Below are 21,252 nucleotides of genomic sequence, written 5' to 3' on the forward strand. Positions count from 1 at the left end.
AAATAGTGGAGATGACAATATATAGTCATACAGAGGAGGGATGTGATCTGTTCTTGATCATCCCAGAGTGCAGGATACATAATAATAGGCTGAAGTTACAAGAAGCCAAATTTGGGCTATACATCAGGAAAAACTTCTCAACTGTTAGAGCAGTATGACCAATGGAACCCATGACCTTGGAGGTGGTGAGCTCTCCAACGCTAGAAACCTTCAAGAGAGATGTAGACAACCATACGTGGAGGTCTGTTTTTGAAGATGGAACACCTGAATGAAGTGTGCTCAGGAGAAACCACTTCTTCCCTGCATTTCCTGGAAGGATGAGGCTTTGCCTTTCGCCGAAATAGCCCAACAGATTGCGGTTGGGTAAAGCTGAGTTTTTCAGCATCTGAAGCCGTGACTTTCTGTCTCACAGCCGAAGCTTAAGGCATACAAAGAAGGTCACGAAGCAAGCTCCCACCGCGAGAGAACTAATGTGCAGGCTGGCGGCACCATCGGCGTTGCAGAGGTCGGTGTTGCAGCAGGTCACCGAGTGGGTCGTGCCAATCCCATCCACATCCGAGGGGACGCACTGGAGAGCACACGACCGTGTGACCGTTGAATCGCCCACAAAAGGATAGACTGTGAAAGAATCAGGAAAAATAAAAAAAAGATCAGCCTTCGTTTCACTCTGCTTGCCCTGAGTCTTCTCTCCCACCGCACAGGAAGTATTAGGGCGTAACTCGATAGCCAGTTTCCCCCAGTCTGGCTTGATCTAGATCGTGCTAAACAGGGTTGCTTTGATGCACGGTATGTCATGTGGGTTGATCTTTGCATTCACATGCAAAGATTAACATTCTGCTTGTCCCCTAAATATTCTGCCTGCAAAGATTGACCACACTACAGTGACCCCGTTTAGCACGATCAAGATCTTCTTTCCCTCTAATTGGAAAGATTTCTCAAGACTGTTAAGCAGTGGCCTGGCTGCTTAATCAACTTTAGAAATGGAAATCTTCCTTTCCGCTTGGTGTGGGAGGGGAAGGGAAAGGAAGTTTTCCATTTCTTTTTTTAGTTGTTGCTAACTGACTGCGTATCACTGATGCATTGGCAGGGCTTTTTTAAAGAAACTTGCAAAGCATTGCTGATGCCTTAGGCATGGATTTTGTTACTATGTAAACCCTCTCACTCCCTGAGCCTGGCTTAAAAGAGGCAGGGTGGGCCTTACAACTTTCCAAAATAGCCCCTCGGATCCCCAGAGGCCTTTTAAAGGAATATGCAGCATTGGGGGGGGGTGTCAGAACAGCGCTGGGCTAAAGCTGCTCTTTACCCATTTCTGAGCTAAGTCAATACCCCGGCACGCGTGGGCTACACGATTCTGACAGTTCATCTTAAAAGACCAAGAAACCAGCCCATCTCTGCCTGATGCCTGCATGAGTGAGATGAACAAACAGCTCACACTGGTAGAAGACCACTTTCCTTTTTTTGTTCCTCTGGCCCGAAACGACTCTTTTCAATCTATCCAACCATGGGGGAGCCTGCCCACAGATTCCACACATCATATTTAGTTTTGTTCTTTAAACAAACAAAGGAAAGAAAAGCCAAGAAGCAGAGTTTGTTGCAACTTTAGCGCAGAATGGCACCTTTCCTGCGCAGGATTTGGGGAGAGGGCTGCACACTACGCAGGACTGGTAATTTCCAAACAGTGTGCAACTCTTAAGGAATTGTTAGAATCCTGTGCAGTTTGGGTTTTAGCTCCCAGAATGCCAAAGCCAGGATGGCACACCAGCCATGATAGTTGCAAGATTCAGGAAGATGTGAGCTGAAAAACACACTATTCCAAGTTCTACACAAAAAGCAGATGCTGCAGAAATTAGCAGCAAACCCTCTGTCATTAGCCAGTTGTACATGCATGTGTCTGTGCATGCAATAGGGATATGGCTAGTATTTGAAAAAAAATCTAATTCATGATGGTTCTCTGAGTCCCTCCATGCCAACACTCCTCAATAAGACTTTTTTCTGGAACTGTCAGATTTCCCAGATTTCTGGTTGTTGTTATTTCCATTTTTCATGTCTTGCTCTGTGCCACAAATTACCAAATCCTGTACACCCTCACATCCCTCTCCCCTGAATCCTGTGCAGGAAAGATGTCATTCTGCGCAGGAGTTATAACAATCCTGCACAGCTTTGTATTTTTTTTTCCTTGCACATTTCTTGGTGCATCATGCATAGGAAAGATAATATTGTCCTAAGGAATTGCAATAACCCTGTGCACTTTGGCATTCAAGAGAAACACACAGACACATACACATAACATATCAATTTTTTATAATGGCAGAGGTTTGATCCTGAATAGGAAACTGCACACACACTAAATTCCACTTCGAGCAAGCACATAACAATTATCCTTGAAACCAAATCTCTTACCATCTTCACGGGAGTACAATGTCGTCTTGCACATGGTTTCATTCTGTGTGCAGTTGGTCACCCTCAAGCAGTTAGAAGCCGTTGTGGGATCATGACAAGAGTAACACCGCAATGCTTGAGCTGCCAGGAGGGGTAGGGAGTGAGAGAAGGAGTTCATTAACGCAGGTGTTCTTCATGCCTTCACTGGACTTCACGACACATTAAATCTCAACCTTTGGGACTCGATCTCAAATTATAAGTTTCTGACTTGTAAGGGTGAAACATTCATTACATATAGGCCACTAATTAGAAGAGCGATGTATTAACTGCAGAGAGGGTATGATTGTGACAGATCCCCTGTATCTTTTAGATTCATCAAATCATAGAATAGTGAAGTTGGAAGGGGGCTACAAGGCCATCAAGTCCAACCTCCTTCTCAAGGCAGGAACACAAATCAAAGGGGGTTGTCTAAATTTTTCCTGAGTACCTCCAGTGTTGGAGCACTTACCACCTCTCGAGGTAACTGGGTTCCACTGTCGGACTGCTCTAACAGTTAGGAGGTTTTTCCTGATATTCAGCTGAAATCTGGCTTCCTTTAACTTGAGCCCATTGTTGCATCTCCTGCACTCTGGGATGATCAAGAACAGATCTTGCCCCTCCTCTGTAGGACAGCCTTTCAAGTATTCAAAAAGTGCTCTCCTATCTCCCTTCAGTCTTCTTTTCTCAAGGCTAAACATGCCCAGTTCTTTCAGCCTTTCCTCCTAAGGCTTGGTTTCCAGCCCTCTGATCATCCTTGTCTCCCTCCTCTGAGCTTGTTCCAATTTGTCAGCATCCTTCTTGAAGTGTGGTGTCCAGAAATGGACACAGGACTCAAGGTGAGGCCTAACCAGTGCCGAATAGAGTGGGACTAGCACTAGCCAGATTAGCTGGCTCTCATATGTAATTCATGTAGGGCAGTGGTTCCTAAACTTGGGTCCCCAGATGTTCTTGGACTACAACTCCCAGAAATCCTGGCCAGCACAGCTAGCAGTGAAGGCTTCTGGGAGTTTTAGCTCAAAAACATCTGAGGACTCAAGTTTGGAAACCACTGGCCTAAGGCAGCTCAGCACAGCTGTGTCCACCCATCTGCAGAACCAGGCAATATAGACAGACCACGGTTATTGCTGAAAGCACTTAAATGTTGGAAATAGGTGATTGAGGTAGCCTTTCATATTTGAGAAGCTAAACTTTGAAGGAATCCCATGATGAAGCCCTGAAGGTCAAACAAAACATGCTGATTTTCAAATTGTGTGAGGGGGCAAAAGTTCTTGTTTTGCACTCAATCGCTTCCAGAGATTAAGGAATTATCTTTCTCAATGAGGGATGATCTCTAATGTTTTTATTCTGCCCTTAAGACACACACAAAAATCTGCCTGAATCACATTTTTGGAATCTTAATGCACTTGTGAGCACCAGGGTGGATTATCTTTAACATATAGTTTTACCTTGAAAAGCTAAGAGAGTTTCTGGCAGGATTGTTAAACCAGTTTTCCCCCCTCTACACCTGATCCTTCTTGGCACAGAAGCATAAGTAAAGCCATACTTTTTGTCATGCAAATACGTCCCCCTGAGAAAGGTACATTTTACATTTGCTTTATAGGTCACTTTCAGCAAACTTCCTGGGGGAATGCCTTCAACAACCCAGACCCTGCCTAGCAAGATGTGAACCACGCCAGCTGGTCAGAGAAAGACCGGCTAGTTATTCCTTTTATGTCTGGTTATTCTAGAAGGCTAGATAGCATCTTAAAAGGTAGAGACATCACCTTGCTGACAAAAGTCCGCATAGCCAAAGCTATGGTTTTTCCACTCTCAATGTATGGAAGTGAGAGCTGGACCATAAAGAAGGCTGACCGCCGAAGAATTGATGCTTCTGAGTTGTGGTGTTGGAGGAGGCTCTTGAGAGTCCCCTGGACTGCAAAGAGAACAAACTTATCCGTTCTGAAGGAAATCAACCCTGAGTGCTCACTGGAAGAACAGATCCTGAAGCTGAGGCTCCAATCCTTTGGCCATCTCATGAGAAGAGAAGACTCCCTGGAAAAGACCTTAATGTTGGGAAAGTGTGAAGGCAAGAGGAAAAGGGGACAGCAGAGGACGAGATGGATGGACAGTGTCATTGAAGCGACCAACATGACTTTGACCCAACTCCAGGAGGCAGTGGAAGACAGGAGGGCCTGGCATGCTCTGGTCCGTGGGGTCACGAAGAGTCAGACATGACTTAACAACTAAACAACAATTCTAGAAGGAGCACTTGATAAAAATGAAGATACGGCCAACTCATTTCCAAGTGGCGATGTTCACTCAACCCCTCGAAGATTGATCGAGATAAAGGGGTTTTAAGTTGAAGATGCATGAGAGAGATACTTTATACTGTATTTGATTTACCTTTGTTTGCATTACATTTTAAAGCTGTCTCAGGAAGGCTCTTTTATTATAAACTAACGTTGCATAACGCAAAGAAATGCAGCTAGCTTAGTGGTGAGCAAAATCCCTAAGATAAACAACATTGTTCTCCTTTGTCTTCTTGACACTTCTCTCTGTTCCCCCTGCTTCTAATCACCATTTTTAAATGCTAGATTTAACACAAAGAATTCATGGGTGTTCCACTGAGCCCTAGGCGTCTGGGCTGTTTGCTCTGCCTTGAGGGTCTGCCAAAAACATACAAATATTCCAAATTCAACTCAAGAACGGCGTGTCTCCCTTTAAGAGCTTGCTTAGATGTTCAGAACATCAGGGCAGGCCTTTCTCTGGGCCTTCTCTGTGGCTGCTCCCAGAGACTCTGGAACTCCCTGCCACTGGAAAACCAGGCTAGCCCCATCTTGGCTGTCCTTCTGCAAGCAGGCCAAGACCTTTCTCTTCAGCCAAGACTACCCTCAGTGACTGGCTGCTTGGGAGGGCTGTTTTTTTTTTTGTTTAAATTATTATTATTTTAATGGATTGTTATCTTAATGCTTTGAACATGTTTTATGTTTTTATTGTGGCATTTGTTTGATCCTTTTTAGTATTTGCATACTCGAGGTTGTTAGCTTTAAATGCTGTCTTTGAATGAAGTAAGCTGCCTTGAGCCATTTTTAAGGAGAGAGGCAGGATAAAAATATTTCAAATAAATAAAATAAATCAGTAATATTTGCATTATTATCCAAAGCCCATTCCCAGCTGGTGCCTGTCTATGGCAACATGAAACAATACAATTTAAACACAAAACCAGAGTAAAATTGCATCAATTAATAATAATAATAACAACAACAGTCCCCAGTTAATTAAGTCCTCTTTCACAACTGCCCAATTAAAATTCAGACTCCAGAATTGAGCAATATAAACCCTCCTCTCCTTCATCTTCCTTGGATGACTTAACCATTAATGGGGAGGACCATGTCCAGATTTTGCAATCTGTTTAGCTTGTTAATTGTTGTGCCTTTTTATTCATTGTTCTTGTGTGATTTTTAGATCTTGTGCATTGCTGCTTTGACTGGACTGTTTAGCAAGACTTGTGAAATTTTCTAAATTTTTGTATACTTAATGACCTTTGCCTTAATCTCACCTGTTAATTGATGTAAGATGCCGCCTTACTCATCGTTCGTAGTTTTAAATACCGTCTTTTAATGAAGTTATGCACCGTTATAGACTCCTTGCTTTCAACTTTAAATACCGACTTTCCTTGTTTGTAAGCCACCTTAGGCACATTTCAAGGAAAAAAAGCCGGGAGGGGAGGAATATTTTAAATAAATGAATGAATAATTTTTGGAGACCAGTTAGAATGCCTCCTGATTTGGTTGGAAGCCTTGCAGAGAAAGCAAGTCCTGTATCAAAGACCTATCCTTCCTAATTACTTTTTCTGGACTACACGTCTGCCGATCCCTCCACCAGTGTGGCCAGGGGGGATTCTGGGAGTTGTAGTCCAAAACATAGCCTGAGGTGGACAACATAGTCCTGATAAAAGGCAGCTTCCCACGTCAAGTGTGTGTAAGTGGTTGATGGTACCTGCCCTTTGCAGGTATCCATGGTTCTTTCTGAGGAATCTGTGCCCCGCCTGCTCTGGAGGGCATTCTTCGGCATTCAAGAGGGTTGAACGCCCTGCCTTGCGTAATAATTGTGTCCATTTTTAGAACAGGATACTGGGATTGCTCAACTTAACTCGACTGACTATGGCTTGAAAGTCTCTTTCTTTGCTAGCTGAAGAAACATGGTGGTGGAGACCTCCTTCGGGTCTCTAAAGCCAGCTTTCCGGCCAAAAGGTCCCTGGAGCACAGCCGAACAGCCAGGAGCAAGATTGCACAGTCTCTCTGGCGTGGAAGAGTTGGTTTCCAGTAAGGTTTATCTCTATCCCGTCACTTGGCAAAGGACCTCAAAATATTTTTATGCCACCTTTTTTTTCTTAAAAAGCCCCCAAAGGAGTCTTACATCATCAGAGACCCAATATTTAAAGTGAAAAACTGTGCCTACTTCGAATATTAAAGAAGAATGAATAACACTCTCTTTTTTAAAAAAAAACAGATTTAGAAGCTACTGTACCAAATACAAACCAGCCTGTTTATTGTCTCCAAGACAGTTTTGGGGGTTGCAGTCCAAAATGACTTTTGGGAAAAGATGTGCCAACGGGTAGCATGGTCTCAAACCACGAAGGTCCCAAACCGCGCACCATGATAGGCGCTGGGGCTTTGCTGCAGCTCCAGGTGTCACACCGAAATGCCCAGATTGACTGGTGGAACCATCAACCCATCTTCCTCCAACCCAACGGCCAAGCCCAAGTCAAATTGGGGAGGTGAGCACAGAGATGTGAAGAACACCTTGCCACACACCGCCATGGCCCCTCAGCCAAGATGTCCTGGATGTCTCCTTAACCCTAACCCTTTCCTTGCCCACTTTTAAGGCTCATTGGGCAGACATGAAAACTAGGGACTGGCGCCTTAGAAGACTGCAAAAGCAGAGGCTCTCAAGCTGACGAATGTCTTGGCCATTGCCATCAACAGCCTCGCAGTCCCGTCTTCAGCACCTTGCATCCTTCAGAGTGCAATAATATTTAAAACGCAAACTGCTAGAAATTGGAAGAGCCTTACCGCGTTCAGCATACAAAAGGGCGGTGAGCAACACTGCGGTGAGCATCCGGCCTCTTGCAAAACCTTCCACCATCTTCCAGTTTTGCTTCTTAGCCCACTTCTTCAAAGCGGAGTCTGCCTCTTCTGCCTTTTCTCTCGCCAGAGAGAGCAACTGTGTTAACTACCCACCCGCCCCTTCTCTGGAAAAAAAATAATAATACAGAAAAAACAGGTTTGCTTTTAACCTTCCGGGGGTTAGATTAAAGCAGAGAGGCACGCCTCTTCGGGTTTTTTTATTATCCGTCATCATCTTGGCTTTCACTGCTTGCTCACAAAAGGAAAATCAATCCGCTTTCTGCACCTTTGTTAAAAAAAATAACTGGACAATATCAGTGCTCATTTTACCTTACACAGTTTAGCTTGTCTCCTGTACGGCAGGGAAAATGTTATCCAGACCCCAAATTCTGCACTCCTGCCTTAGTTGCCACTTAAAAGAATTAATAAAAGAATTTTTAAAAAACACTACAAGTGAGACTAGGAAGAAAAATAGCTGAGATGAGGTATATATACAGATGCTAGAATAATCATCATCATGTGTGGTCAAGTCAGTTCTGATTTATGGCAATTCTTTTCAAGGTTTTCGAGACAGAGAGTACTCAGAAGTGGTTCTCTATTCTCTTCTTCTGGAGGGAAATCTCCGGGATTGTGCAGCTGGCCCCCAAGGCCACCCAGGCTGGCTCTTCTCCCGGGAGGCACCGCTGGGGTATCGAACTCCCAACTTCCGGCTCAGTCTGATCCTCTTAAAAAGACTGAATATCAAGTGAAGAGTTCATAGGTCATTAGCAAGCATGGACTCCTACATTGATCCACCACCGTTTGCCACATGTGTCAACTATGGTAGACTTGTAGTCAAGCCTTGTAGAGCGATAACTGACATTATTCACAGTCTGAGAGCCTATTCCTTTACTAATGACCACTGTCACTTTGTCCAAGACCTGTACCCCTACTTGGTCGTGGAGTTTAAGTACCAGCAGTCACACAATCTTACTCATAATGTCTGAAGACATGGCCTTGATCCACGGAAACTCACATTAAAATATGACAGTCTTTAAGGTGCCACAATGTTTTAGTCTGTTCCTTTTTTACTCTGTTCTATTTTGTTTTGGTCTCATAAAATTAAGAATTCATTTTCATAGCCTATATTTGTCATAAGGCTTGTTCCCGTCATAGCAAATCATGAATCGAGCCTTCGAGGGGGGGCAGAATATGGCTTTCAAAGCCCTGTGTTCTGTACAAAGGAAGGAAGGAAGGAGGGAAGGAAGGAAGGAAGGAAGGAAGGAAGGAAGGAAGGAAGGAAGGAAGGAAGGAAGGAAGGAAGGAAGGAAGGAAGGAAGGAAGGAAGGAAGGAAGGAAGGAAGGAAGGAGGGAGGGAGGGAGGGAAGGAGGGAAGGAAACGAAAGAGAGGTGGGTAACGTCCACAAAATTGTGAGTTTCTAGCTCTCAGTGGCCAGAATCCTGTTGCATTTCTGCACTGTCATCTGAAACTGGTGTGCATGATCATCCAAGGGGGTGGTCATGTGCTCCTGCACACCTGGTTCTGAACGGACATACCTGGGTTCGATAGCCTTGTCATATCAAATCAGATGGAACCATATGATAACAGTACAAGGGCGGTTTTGTGCATTTTACCTGAAACTGGTTGAACAGCAGATACTTTTTTTTTGGTGTGTGCCCTTGAACTTCAGTATTTTACCGAAACCGCCTGCATTTTCTGCTTTGATTAGCCAGGGAGTTACTATTTTCTTGTCCTGAACACTAACAATCAAGGAGGCATGACCTGGGCAGAAACGGGAGCACCTAAATTGCACCTCCCGGTATTCATAAATATTTTTCTTTCGTGTGTGAGAGATATGAGGAGGTAGACGGCCCATCAGCTGCACGTTGAGTCATCTTCGCCTCAGGACGGGTCTTTCATGTACAGAGAAACTGCTAGGAATACTGTGTTTTCTACCTTTAAAAGTATTATAAAGAATCATAAATGTTTGATTCATAAATAAAGACTAATGAAGAGTTCTGGAGGACCCAGAAGCTTGTGATCTTTGTGACTTTCTAGTGATCCAGTAAAGGTAGAGCTGAACCCAGGCTTGGGTTTTACAAACCAAGCACATGGGGTCTTGGATCTAATTTATTTTTTCTGGTTCTGAAGTATGAGCCAGCTAGAATTAAACCAAAAATTCCCAGGTCTAAAACAGGACAGAACTGGGTGTGGAGGGTTTCACAAACATTTTAATGAGTTTTTTTCCCCTTTCAATACAGTCGTGACCCACTTAATGATTACCCCGTATAACAACAAATTCGCTTCACGACAATGTTTTTTGCGATTGCAACTGCGACCGCAAAATGATGTTTTAAATGGTTTTTTTTTTTTTTTTCACTTTGCGAAGATCAGTTCCCTGCTTTGGGAACCGATTCTTCGCATTACAACGATCAAAACATCTGATTGTCGGGGTTTCAAAATGGCCACTGGGTGCTCAAAACGGTACCCCACTGTGTTTTTGGACAGATTCCTTGCTCTATAGGCACCGAAAATGGACCCCCCTATGGAGGATCCTCATTGGACGGTGAGTTTTTCAGCCCACTGGAATGCATTGAACGGTTTTCAATGCATTTCAATGGGCTTTTTTATTTTGCTTTACGACATTTTCACTCTCCAGCGATTTCGCTGGAACGAATTAATGTCGTTAAGCGAGGCACCACTATATAAAGGTGATCTCAGTTACTTCAGCTCATCATCTTAGAATGGCAGAGCCGGATGGGACCCTTTGGCATCATCCAGTCCAACCCTCTTGTCAAGGAAGGCACCACTGGGGAATCGAACTCCCAACCTTCGGCTCCACAGCCAGAGGCCTTAAACCCCTGAGCTATCCAGAAGGTCATTCTCTGTTTTATATGATCCTTGACCGACTAGGGGCATTGATTGGGGCTGGATGCTGATGGTGTCACGGCAAGCAAATGAAACCAGGAGCTTTGCCTTCAGAGTCTCATTTCCCTGCAGTGACATTGTCATTTTTATTTATTTATTTTATTAGATTTATACCCCACCCATCTAGACCAAAGGTCTACTCTGGGCGGCATGCAGGTCAATGGGATGGGCTGATCCTAATGAATTGGGGGGGGGGGGAAAGGCTGCGTGGTCCTTAAAATTACACAAATCCAAGAGAAGGGGAATACCTAGATTAGACCATGAACAAAAAAATCAAACAAAGCGAGCTTTTATGGGTCAAACCCACTTTTTCAGGTTATGCACCAATACTTTGTGGAATATGCAGAAAAATTACATAGCAGGACCCCCATATCCACTGGGGATTGGTCCAAGCACTCCATTGGATATTGAAAACCATGGATAATAGCAAACACTATATATATTGCATGTTAAAATGGGGGGGGGAGAGAAAAAAACCATTTTCACATGCATGACCAGGCCACTAGAGGGCACCAGAGTCCATCCTATGTATTCTTCATTCACAAGTATTCATAACAATGTCTCTGGTTCCCTCTAATGGCCCATTCTAGCAATACATGTGAAAATAGCTTTTTCTTGACTTTTAAAAAATTATTTTTCATATTTTTAGACCATGGATGAGTGAAACCGCAGATACTGATCCCGCAGATACAGGGCTGGTTCTGAGAGGTGAGTTCAAACACTGGCTGCGAACAGCCTTGGGCGGTTTCAAGCTTCACTTCCTGGTAGCATTGGGCTGGAATTTTCTACCCAGCTCTTCAAGCAAAGGACTCCCAAATAATTGGCGTATTGGCAAGGTTCCCGTTTGGCTGGGCAACTGGGGAAGAGGGCCAGGCCGAAACAGCAGATTCTACCAGAAAGTAGGCAGCCAGACAGCATGTGAACTCATTTCTGAGAAGCAAAGGATGAGCTTGGTTCACATGACGATGGTTTATACTTCATCCTGGTATTTTTTAAAAAGGGATGTTTATGTGCCATAAAGTTGCCTCCAATGTCTTGCAACCCAATGATTTTGTGACCTCCATAATGTCCTATTGCAAACAGCCCTGCTCAGCTTTTGCAAAACAGAAGACTGTGGCTTCCTATATGGAGTCAACATTGAAATAACATTAACTGTGGGTCTTAATGATGGCAATTTTAATTGTATTTTTTAATTGTATTTTAATTGTATTTTAACTGTATTTTAATCATTTTATTTTACTGCATTGAATTTTAATTGTTGTAAGCCGCCCAGAGACCTTTGGGTAGAGTGGGCGGCATATAAATTAAATAAATAAATAAATAAATAAATAAATAAACACATCTCACATTCAGTGGTCCTCTTTTCCTACTGCCCCTCCCTTTTCCACGCACTCTTCCAGCATGACGTAAAGCCTTGACAAGAGGGCAGCCCGGCCTCTTGGACCGACCGTCCATCTGCACGTGTGGCTAGAATCACAATTTCTCCAGCTTTTTCTTACAGCCAGATGTCATTTCTTCACCATGGGGCAACCGGCACAGTGTCAAGACAAGGGAACAGGCAGGTCTCAAGCAGATCACCCCCTTCCCTGCCTCAAAACCAAGCCGTGTAGTGATAAAATGTTGCATGCCTGTCTCCAGAGCTGTGCCCCAGGGAAGTCTGAAAAATGCAGGCGGCTGGGTTGCTCCACATCAAAAAGAAAAGAAAAAAAAAGGGGGGGGGGAGGAAGAGCCAACTAGTTCCAGAAATTTCCACTTGTGCTTGGAAAGTTCCTGTTCGAGGAGACAGCTCTTTGAATTCCGCAGGCACCCTCCTGGCTGGGCTCCTGAAAAAAAAGCAGTCTTTTTTCAAAGGTTATGTTTCAAAGCTCTGTTTTTGATCTCCGCCCGGAAGTAGGTCTTTTGTAAAGCTAACGGCTTTCGATGGCCCATTCGAGACCTAACCATCCCAGTAGACTTCCAATTGCAACAGCTCACAGCAAGGCTCAGGAGATGGTGTTGGACTTCTGGAGAAACAGAGGCAGGGACCAGCCCCACTCTATATCAAGGCAATATGTTCCAGGCAGTCCGGAAGGGCCAACAGAGACTCCATTTCGTAAGAGTCTTACGGAAAAACCTGGCGGCACATGATATTTTTCTCCTGGTCAACCACGGAAAGCATTCACACATATTGTGTTACGGTATGATACGCCGGCTTAACAACCGCAGACAAGGAGGCACTGCAGAGGGTGATGAGCACAGCACAAATGACCATGGGTTGCCCCATAACCCCTACTGGAGGAAATCGCCAAGTCCCAGTGCCTCAACAGGGTGAGTAAAATCCTTAGGGAGGATTCTCACCCGGGACAGCCCTTCTTCATACTTCTGCCATCGGACAAGTGAAAGAGAAGCATAGCCAGCTGGACAAACAGGCTGAAAAACAGCTTCTATCCATGGGCTGTCAGGCTTCTAAATGCCACATAACAATTAATAAAACAGACTCACGCTGCCAGTGCAACATGCAATATGTGGATACCGGTGGAAAGGTGTGCCTCGCCCTGGAATTCCTGGGGTTGTGGATTTGCTTATAAGGCTGGAGATGTATTCTGTGTCTGTATTTTGTGTTTCTTGTGCTTTGTGTGGTCGTACCAATGGAGGCTCATTCAATTTCACTGCACACATGTTGTGCATTGGCAATAAAGGCATTATTATTATTATTATTATTATTATTATTATTATTATTATTATTATTATTATTATTATTATTATTATTATTATTATTATTATTATTATTATTATTATTATACTATGAGCCTCATGGCGCAGTAGTTAAACTGCTGTACTGCACCCAAAACTGTGCTCACGACCTGGGGTTCAAATCCCAGGTAGCTGGCTCAAGGCTTATTCAGTTTTATCCTTCCGAGGTCAGTAAAATGAGTACCCAGCTCGCGGGGGGGGGCAATGTGTAGCCTGCATAATTAATTTATAAACCGCCCAGAGAGTGCTTGAAGCGCTATGGGGCAGTAAATAAGCAGCATGCTTTGCTTTATTACTATTGCTATTATTATTTATTGGTGCAAAGGTTTTGAAATCCCCTTAAGCACCCAGTGATTAAGATCTTTCGTCCAGCGTCTCTCGCCCTAAGGTTTTTCTCCTCCCCTCTCACAAAGAGAAGAATCAGGATTCCCTGAAATGTCCAACGAGACTATATTCGGCTGACCATTTAGACTTACGTCTTAATCAATGTCCCCCCCCAAAAAAAGGGACCTAAAACAGCCCAAAAAGTATCAACCATGGTTAACTCATCAGTTTCCTTAGTCTACTTACTACAATACTAGACATCGTTCTATTAAGGACACAGTTGTTTTTATTACGGTTGCTGTTATTCATTACTCATATCGTTCATATATATAATAGGCAAGAGATCTATTCTGCTTTCTTCTTTATAATCTCATACAAAAAAATCAGTCTGTTTCTTCACCCACTCTTAGTTCTTCCCACGGCATTTCGTTCATGAAAAGAGTTCCACTGAAATTCTAGGTTGAACTCACCCTTCCTTAAGCCAGCTTGTCTGCCTCAGTAGATTGACATTTTTTTCTCCCTTGGCGGTGGAGAAAATACTGGATGCTGTTCTCCTCCCATCTTTTTCTGGCACTACCACACGTGTTGATCTACAGAAGGAGACATGGGTCAAGCCAAAAGATTTATGCTATGGAGAAAGACGTACATCTGGCCATTGTCTTCCCATCCGCCTTGGACCATTAGGTCTCAGCTGTATATTTGGTATCCTCTTGAGCCGACCTTGAGGTCGTTAGGCAGACGGTGATCAGGTTTCTTCGCCGTTGGGTCGCCTGATTCTACCAAAGCCTCCGAGACTCTCCTGTTGCAAAGCAGTCTGCATACACCACTCCCTGGTGGACGTCCATTCCTACCGCGTTCCGTCTACGGAGGAAACATTCGGAAGGCGTCCCAGAAACGGAAAACGAGAGTCTTTTTGTTGGCAAGAGTCAGGATTCTCTCAGCCACAGTGGTGAGAAGTTGGCGAAATGGAAACCCCATGCCTTCCTGGCTCGGCAGAGACTGTTCTTTCTTGCCACTGGAACACAGTTCTAGGAGAGAGCTCTCAGGATGGTGATCATGACTAGTGCAGAATTGTATCTTCCAATGCCCGCTACTCCGTTGCACCTACTCTCCTGGCAGCAGGTAAAAGTGTATAGCTTCGGCCAAGCACCTCTGACAATGGGGCAACGCTCCGCGCAGCCTTGCTGGAGCACAAAGCCAGATGTGGTAGTAGCTAAAAACACATGGCCATAGGGGAAGGGGTAGAAGGAAAAGATACAGTTCAAACACTAGCATTGTCTTAGCCTGCCTTCATCCAATCTCAGGTTGACCTCAGTGGGGTTTTTTTTCAACCTTATTGAATGACATAAGAATGGAACCCATGACCTTGGGAGGTGCTGAGCACCCCCAATGCCAGAAGCATTCAAGATAAAATTGAACCACCCTCTGTCCGATCTGCTTTTAATGGGATTCCTGCCTTGAGCCGGAGATTGGACTCCCTGGCCTTAGAGGCCCTCTTCCAACTCCATTCACTCTAGGATTCTGGGACTCAACGAACGTCTCCTGGACAGAAGATGAAACTGTCTAAGATGCCAAGTGGACTTCTCAACTCAATGGGTAGCACCGGATGCTCGCTCGAACATGGTGTCAAAGGTGCCTGCATGGGTGCACCTGGGCGAGAGGGGGTCAAACGGGGTTGTTTTGTTGCAAAGAGAGAGAGAATGTATCCCACATTCAGTCTTGAAATGGTTCGCTTATATTTGGGCATGAATGTCTGTGCTATTCGTTAAACAGTAAGAGAGGAGGTAAAGGTAAAGGTTCCCCTTGACCATTTTTGCCCAGTCGTGTTCGACTCTAGGGGGCGGTGCTCATCCCTGTTTCCAAGCCGTAGAGCCAGCGTTTATCCGAAGACAATCTTCCGTGGTCACATGGCCAGTGCGACTTAGACACGGAACGCTGTTACCTTCCCACCGCGGTGGTCGCTATTAATCTACTCACATTTGCATGCTTTCGAACCGCTAGGTTGGCGGGAGCTGGGACAAGCGACGGGAACTCACTCCATCACGTGGATTCGATCTTACAACTGCTTGGTCTTCTGACCCTGAAGCACAGGCTTCTGCGGTTTAGCCCGCAGTGCCACCACGTCCCTTTAGTAAGAGAGGAACTCCACCCCAATCCATACCTCCTCTCTCTTTCTACATGTCTAAGGCCGGTCAGCTCACCTTGTACTAGGTATGCGAATGTCCCAGGCTCCCACCAGAGCTGTAACTAGGGTGAGACAACTGGTGATTTGCTTTATTTAGAGGGTACACCTATTCTCAGCAACCAGTGGTGAAAGGATTCCCCATGAAGATTTCCATAATAGGGCTGGTGGCCTGGACAGAGGAAAGAGCTCGTGGGCTGTGCCTCTACGCACAGACCTGGAAGCCAACTGAGGAGAAGGCGAGGAACCATACTCTGCCCCCCAAGCCTTGCTGAGGAAGCAGAGGGTGGGTCTACCTGGGGTTCTGGACCAGGCCTTCATCCCCAGAGGTCAAAGTCTACCAAAGGATTGATCGACCAGGCCTCTGAATCAGACATGGAGGAACAGGGAGCATCTCTGTCATCCACTCGGATTGTGGGTCGGCATGGGATGGAGAGAGCAGCAACGTCCATCTGGTCTACCCAGACTGGCAAACTTTAGAAAACTTGCCTTTTTGGACTGCAACATCCGGAGCCCACCAGCCACCAAGCCCACATGTTCATTGGGAACCAACACTGGCCAAGGGATTAGATGAGCCGTCGGCTTTAAAAAGTAACTTGCCTAAGCTCTAACTTTTGGTTAGCTCTAGGCAGGGGATTTTCTCACGGAGAGAGCTGGAGGCCAGCCCTTGGTTCAAAGAGACGGGGAACGTTTGCGGGAAAGCCTTCTAAGAACTCCTCTCTCGGTCGGTCGGTCGGTCGGTCTTTCTTTATAGGCTGCCTTTCTCCCAATAAAGGGGACTCAAGGCGACTCACAGTATTAAACAAACAGAATTAAAAACACAGCGAGATAAATACTACAAAACGACTCCTGTATAAAACAGATTAAAATAAATTGAATAATTTAAACAGGTAAATATGCCAGAAGAAGCAAAGTGCTTTTTCAAATGGCAGAAAGGCCCTTTTCCAGAAGGAAAATTACACAGCACAGAAATGTAAGCATTATCTATCTATCTATCTATCTATCTATCTATCTATCTATCTATCTATCTATCTATCTATCTATCTATCTATCTATCTATCTATCTATCTATCTATCTATCTATCTATCTATCAGCTCCTTCCTTATCTTTCTTTCTTTCTTTCTTTCTTTCTTTCTTTCTTTCTTTCTTTCTTTCTTTCTTTCTTTCTTTCTTTCTTTCTTTCTTTCTTTCTTTCTTTCTGTCTGTCTGTCTGTCTCTCTCTCTCTCTCTCTCTCTCTCTCTATCTATCTATCTATCTATCTTATCTAATCTAATCTAATCTAATCTAATCTAATCTAATCTAATCTAATCTAATCTAATCTAATCTAATCTAATCTAAAGTTGGGAGTGTAGATGGTTCATGAGCTGCTACAGGAGGGCAGCTCAGCCGTGAGATTTGGGGTGCCCTCCCAGGTGGCAGCATTGCAAAATATACAGACAGGAAGGAAGGAAGCCGACTTGTAACCAATTCAGGATAACACAGAAATGTAAATAGCAGTGATGGGGGCCCTGTGATCCATTTTAAAAAAATAAATGGGCACTTCCGGAGGCTTCCACAGCCTGCCGTTCAGCTTTTTTCACTAGAAAATTAAGGAAGGAGAGGGTCCTTCAGGGACCTATGGCCTCCCCAGGGTTTCAGTCTGCGCTGCCCTGTCTTATTAAAAAAACCAGGCGCTACCCCACATGAGATAAGACGTGCTTACAGGTGTATCTTGTACAGAACTTCTGTGTTTCAGAGCAGGTTACGACGTAGGTGCACCCACTGTACGTCGTGACATTGCACCTGTAACAGTCCAGGGAATGAACTGCAGAGCAGGGGAAAAGAAAAGAGAAAAAGAAAAACACACTTGTCCTTTTTTAAACAAAACAAAACAAAGGAGTAAGCACTCGTGACAGCAGAGAAGTCGAAACAAATATTCCCAGAATCACCCGGCCAGTCCAAAACAATTCGTTTGTCTAAACCCCACTGCCTAGTGCACTTACATAGTTACATCAGCTTTATTTCCAATACTACTGCTACTACTGTTGATGATGATGATGATGATGTCCAAAGATGGCACAATCAGATTACAAAATTAGGCATGACAGAGCAGCAAAATGAGCTCATGATGCAAAAAAATAAAACTTGCCAGCCTCCAAAAACCTGTGGGAAGATCAGGTAGAAAAGGAGTCAGAAAATGAGGAAGACAAGATCTTGTGGGATTTCTGGATCCAGACAGATAAGACACCTTGAACATCACACACCAGACATAGGAGCAACAGAACGAAGAAATGTCTGGATCATTGACATTGCAATTCCTGCTGAAAATAAAGAATTGGAAAAACTAACAAAAGTACAAAGTCCTGGCTGTTGAAACATCTGGCCTCTGGAAGAAACACACCTCAGTGGTCCCCGTCGTCATTGGGGCTTTGGGAACAAGGAGAGGCCAGCTATTAAAAAGAGCGCTGCTCATCAAGGAACTGACTCCATGGAGAGATTCAATAAGGGGGACCACAACGGATCACTCGTAACAGCCACAGACCTTGGAAAAGCTTCTTGCTTGGACTACAACTCCCAAAATTCCCCAGTCAGCATGCTGGCGGGGGGATTGTGGGAGTTGCAGTCCGAGCAAGCTTTTCCAAGGTCTGAGGCTGTTACGAGTGCTTCTGGGAGTTGTAGTCCAACACATATGCTGGCAGGGGGATTGTGGGAGTTGTAGTCCAAGCAAAAAGTTTTTCCAAGGTCTGGGAGTCGTATTCTGAGCATCTCCAATCTCTGGGTTGGCTGTCCCTGCTTGCCCACAAATTCTGGCCATATATGACACTCTCTAAAAGAAGGGACGACTCTAGCTGCAAATGGCTACCCTGTCAAAGACTCACCATTCTTCAAACCCAGGGCCATGGTCAGCAAAAGGAGCAGAAGCGCCATCATTTTCTTAAGTTGGTCTCGGTCCAGGATCAAGCGGCCCGTCTTGACGAAGAGCCTCCGCTTCCCCTTGTTGAACAAAACCGTTACATTAATAATCAAGCCAAGGAACGTATGCCTCTACCTAGGGTCCAACAACCACTCCATATGTTTCATTTGTTCTGACAGAAATGTTCCAGACACGGTGGAAAAAAATATATGCTTGTCATAGAAGTTATTTTCTTCGCTTGCGTATCTTGCATTTAGTGTGCTTTGCTTCCTGGTTGGTTATTGGAACACAAGCATGGGCTTAATCAGCCAGTCTGATTGCTGGGGCATGTATCAATACGGAATCCCCTTTCTGGTAGTGGAAATGGGTTAACTAGGGGACATACCCTTTCCCCTTAACATCCCCCGACCCACATTTTCTTGAGATCTATGTATTGTCCAAGGAGAAAGTCAGAATAGAATTGGGAGGAAACGCAATTAAATTTGATGTGGTAAATGGGGAGAACCTCGTTCCATTTTTGCAGAAGCATTCCAGACTTTTGTGTCTGGGAAAGGTTTGATCTGTTTTATTCCTGGGAGCTCAACTTGAAAACATTTTAGAGGGCTTGATAAGCAAGCTAAGATGTCTACTGCTGAAAATAAAGAAGGAAAGGTTCATGTCACGGGAGCACAAGGGCAACAGAATCAAGAGTAACCAGAATGGCTGGCCAGCTCAATGTTTAGGTCTTTGGCCGCAGAACCAGAGGTTGGGAATTCAATTCCCTGGTGACAGAGGGGCTAGACTGGATGACCCCTGGGGGTCCCCTTGCAGCTCTAAGATATGGGCTGGTGAATGGGCTTTTTTATCCTCTCTTCTCTGAAATGTGTGCAGTCCATTATGCCACGGAAGAACTCCCCACTCCAGCACACACATACAATTCCGTGAGACGTTTCAATTCAAAGGAGCATGCCATTTTGAGAAATCTGCTTTTCTTGCAGCCTGGGCCCTTGGCTAAATCTGGTATTTTTAGAGAAATTGTACAAACCAGAAAGGACTTCCGTGTGATGGAATATCGCACGTTGATCAGGAAGTGCCTTCTCTAATCAGTTTAGCTCGTGGAGGCAGGAAGCAAGATCAGTGGCTCCTGAGGACTGAATTGTAGTGGAGGGCATTGGGAAGCAAGAAACAGGAGCGGCGAGACCATGAGGGACACCGGGTTGGGTTGGGTTTTTCATTTTTATTTTTCAACTTGCTTTTGAATTATTGCTTCTCTCACCCTAAGATGACAAGCCATGTGCAAGCTCCGATTTTTGTGTATCAGCATGTGCTTCTATCCCTGGTTTCAGTCCCACATTTCTTTCAGTCCAGAAATGGGAAACCAAGCCCCTATGATGACCAACTGGAGTTAAAGTGTGCTGAATCCCAAGCAATCCAGCTTCCTGATTTTGGGTGTGTATGTGTGTGAATAATTTCCGTTATAAGAAAAAAGACAGCAGCCCCATCTAGTGTTCACTTCCAGTCCTTTATGTCCTTCGTCGCTCGCCTCTCTGCTTCTAGATGCATAAGGCAGAAAGCGAAATCACAGCTTCACAATTAAAAGCAGAGCTGCCTTCAAGTAAAAAAAAAAAGTATGTTTCATTATCCTCCAGCATGTCTTCACAATGCTGGAAGTTAAGCAGTCCATTGGATCATCTGGGGGTTAAACAATAGGTGTTAGTTGCATATTGATTGTGCAAAGGTGGGAGTTTCTGGGGAGACCATGTTTTATCCCCTAACCACAAAGCAGCCAACTCGTCAGTTTCTGACCCCAAACCATCCTTTTGAGAGGGAGCCTGTCGCGCCAAGCATGTGCTTCTATCCCTGAGCAGTTCAACAAAAAGGGGGTGATTCCCAGCCTCCCTCCAGTCCTCGCCCATCACCAGCGCACTTACCGGCTTTCGGCCACCTTCGTGTCCCGGACCCACCCCGCCGTTCTCTGCAGGCACCCTCGGAAAGAGACCGTTTCCAGCAGGTAAGGAGGCTGTCAACTGTCATGGAACAGAACCCTGTAACTAGGGTTCTGCCGGAATCAGCATCCGTAGCTTGTTCCGAATGTCAAAAAGCCCAGGAAAAGGGGGAAACGGGGAGAACCTTCGCACCGTCCAGGGTCTAAGCCCCTGCTCTAGGGACTTAGCAATGGTACTGTAAAATAGCATGGTGATTAAATAGTAAACCCACAACACTCTAGTTAGGTAGACTTTTATTATTTTATTGGGGAACTGCTTTCCGAAGCTCATCTAATCCTAGAGGCTTGGCCTTTTAACAGTATAATTCCTAACTCTTTTGAATATCTTACATTTTAATATTTTCTTAAAATAAACCTTATTTTATATTTTACCCAAGTGTGATCCTCAAGGGGAACAAGGGTTTGAGAAAAGAAAATGCGCCTTAGCCACAATATGTTGGCTATTTTCATTCTTTGGGTGTCCTACCCGGTCAGGCTGGTGTGCAAAGCTTAAAGTACACAGCCAGGAGTGTTTTATCTCAAAATACGGGAGGAACTGGAGATCTAGACTTAGACGCTTGCCCATAGTTGCCCGTTCATGCGCCTTCTAGGTTTCGCCCAGCCTTGAGAACAAAATCTGGCTCCTTCCCCTAGTGGAATAGCACTCTTGAAATTCCCAACATGCACTAAGCTGTTAATCCAGAGGAAACGAGTACTTCTG

At 44.7% G+C, this 21,252-nt stretch overlaps 1 protein-coding gene across 2 annotated transcripts; it reads right to left on the reverse strand.

The window, feature by feature from the left end:
- Window positions 1-237: 237 nt before the first annotated feature.
- LOC110089052 (ly6/PLAUR domain-containing protein 2) lies at window positions 238-21,086 on the reverse strand. Of its 2 annotated transcripts, XM_078392032.1 has the most exons (5): window positions 19,593-21,086; window positions 18,534-18,648; window positions 17,378-17,479; window positions 2,401-2,520; window positions 238-618 (listed from the first exon to the last, which is right to left on the reverse strand). In XM_078392032.1, the coding sequence occupies exons 2-5, from the start codon at window positions 18,583-18,585 to the stop codon at window positions 407-409; spliced, it is 486 nt and encodes a 161-aa protein (XP_078248158.1). In that variant the 5' UTR covers window positions 18,586-18,648; window positions 19,593-21,086; the 3' UTR covers window positions 238-406. The 2 variants fall into 2 exon arrangements, with proteins under 2 accessions (XP_078248158.1, XP_020667481.3); XM_020811822.3 differs by lacking the exons at window positions 17,378-17,479; window positions 18,534-18,648; window positions 19,593-21,086 and adding an exon at window positions 7,473-11,565.
- Between the last annotated feature and the right edge of the window lie 166 nt (window positions 21,087-21,252).

The sequence above is a fragment of the Pogona vitticeps genome, chromosome 4, assembly GCF_051106095.1.
Source record: "Pogona vitticeps strain Pit_001003342236 chromosome 4, PviZW2.1, whole genome shotgun sequence".
NCBI classification, from domain to species: domain Eukaryota; kingdom Metazoa; phylum Chordata; class Lepidosauria; order Squamata; family Agamidae; genus Pogona; species Pogona vitticeps.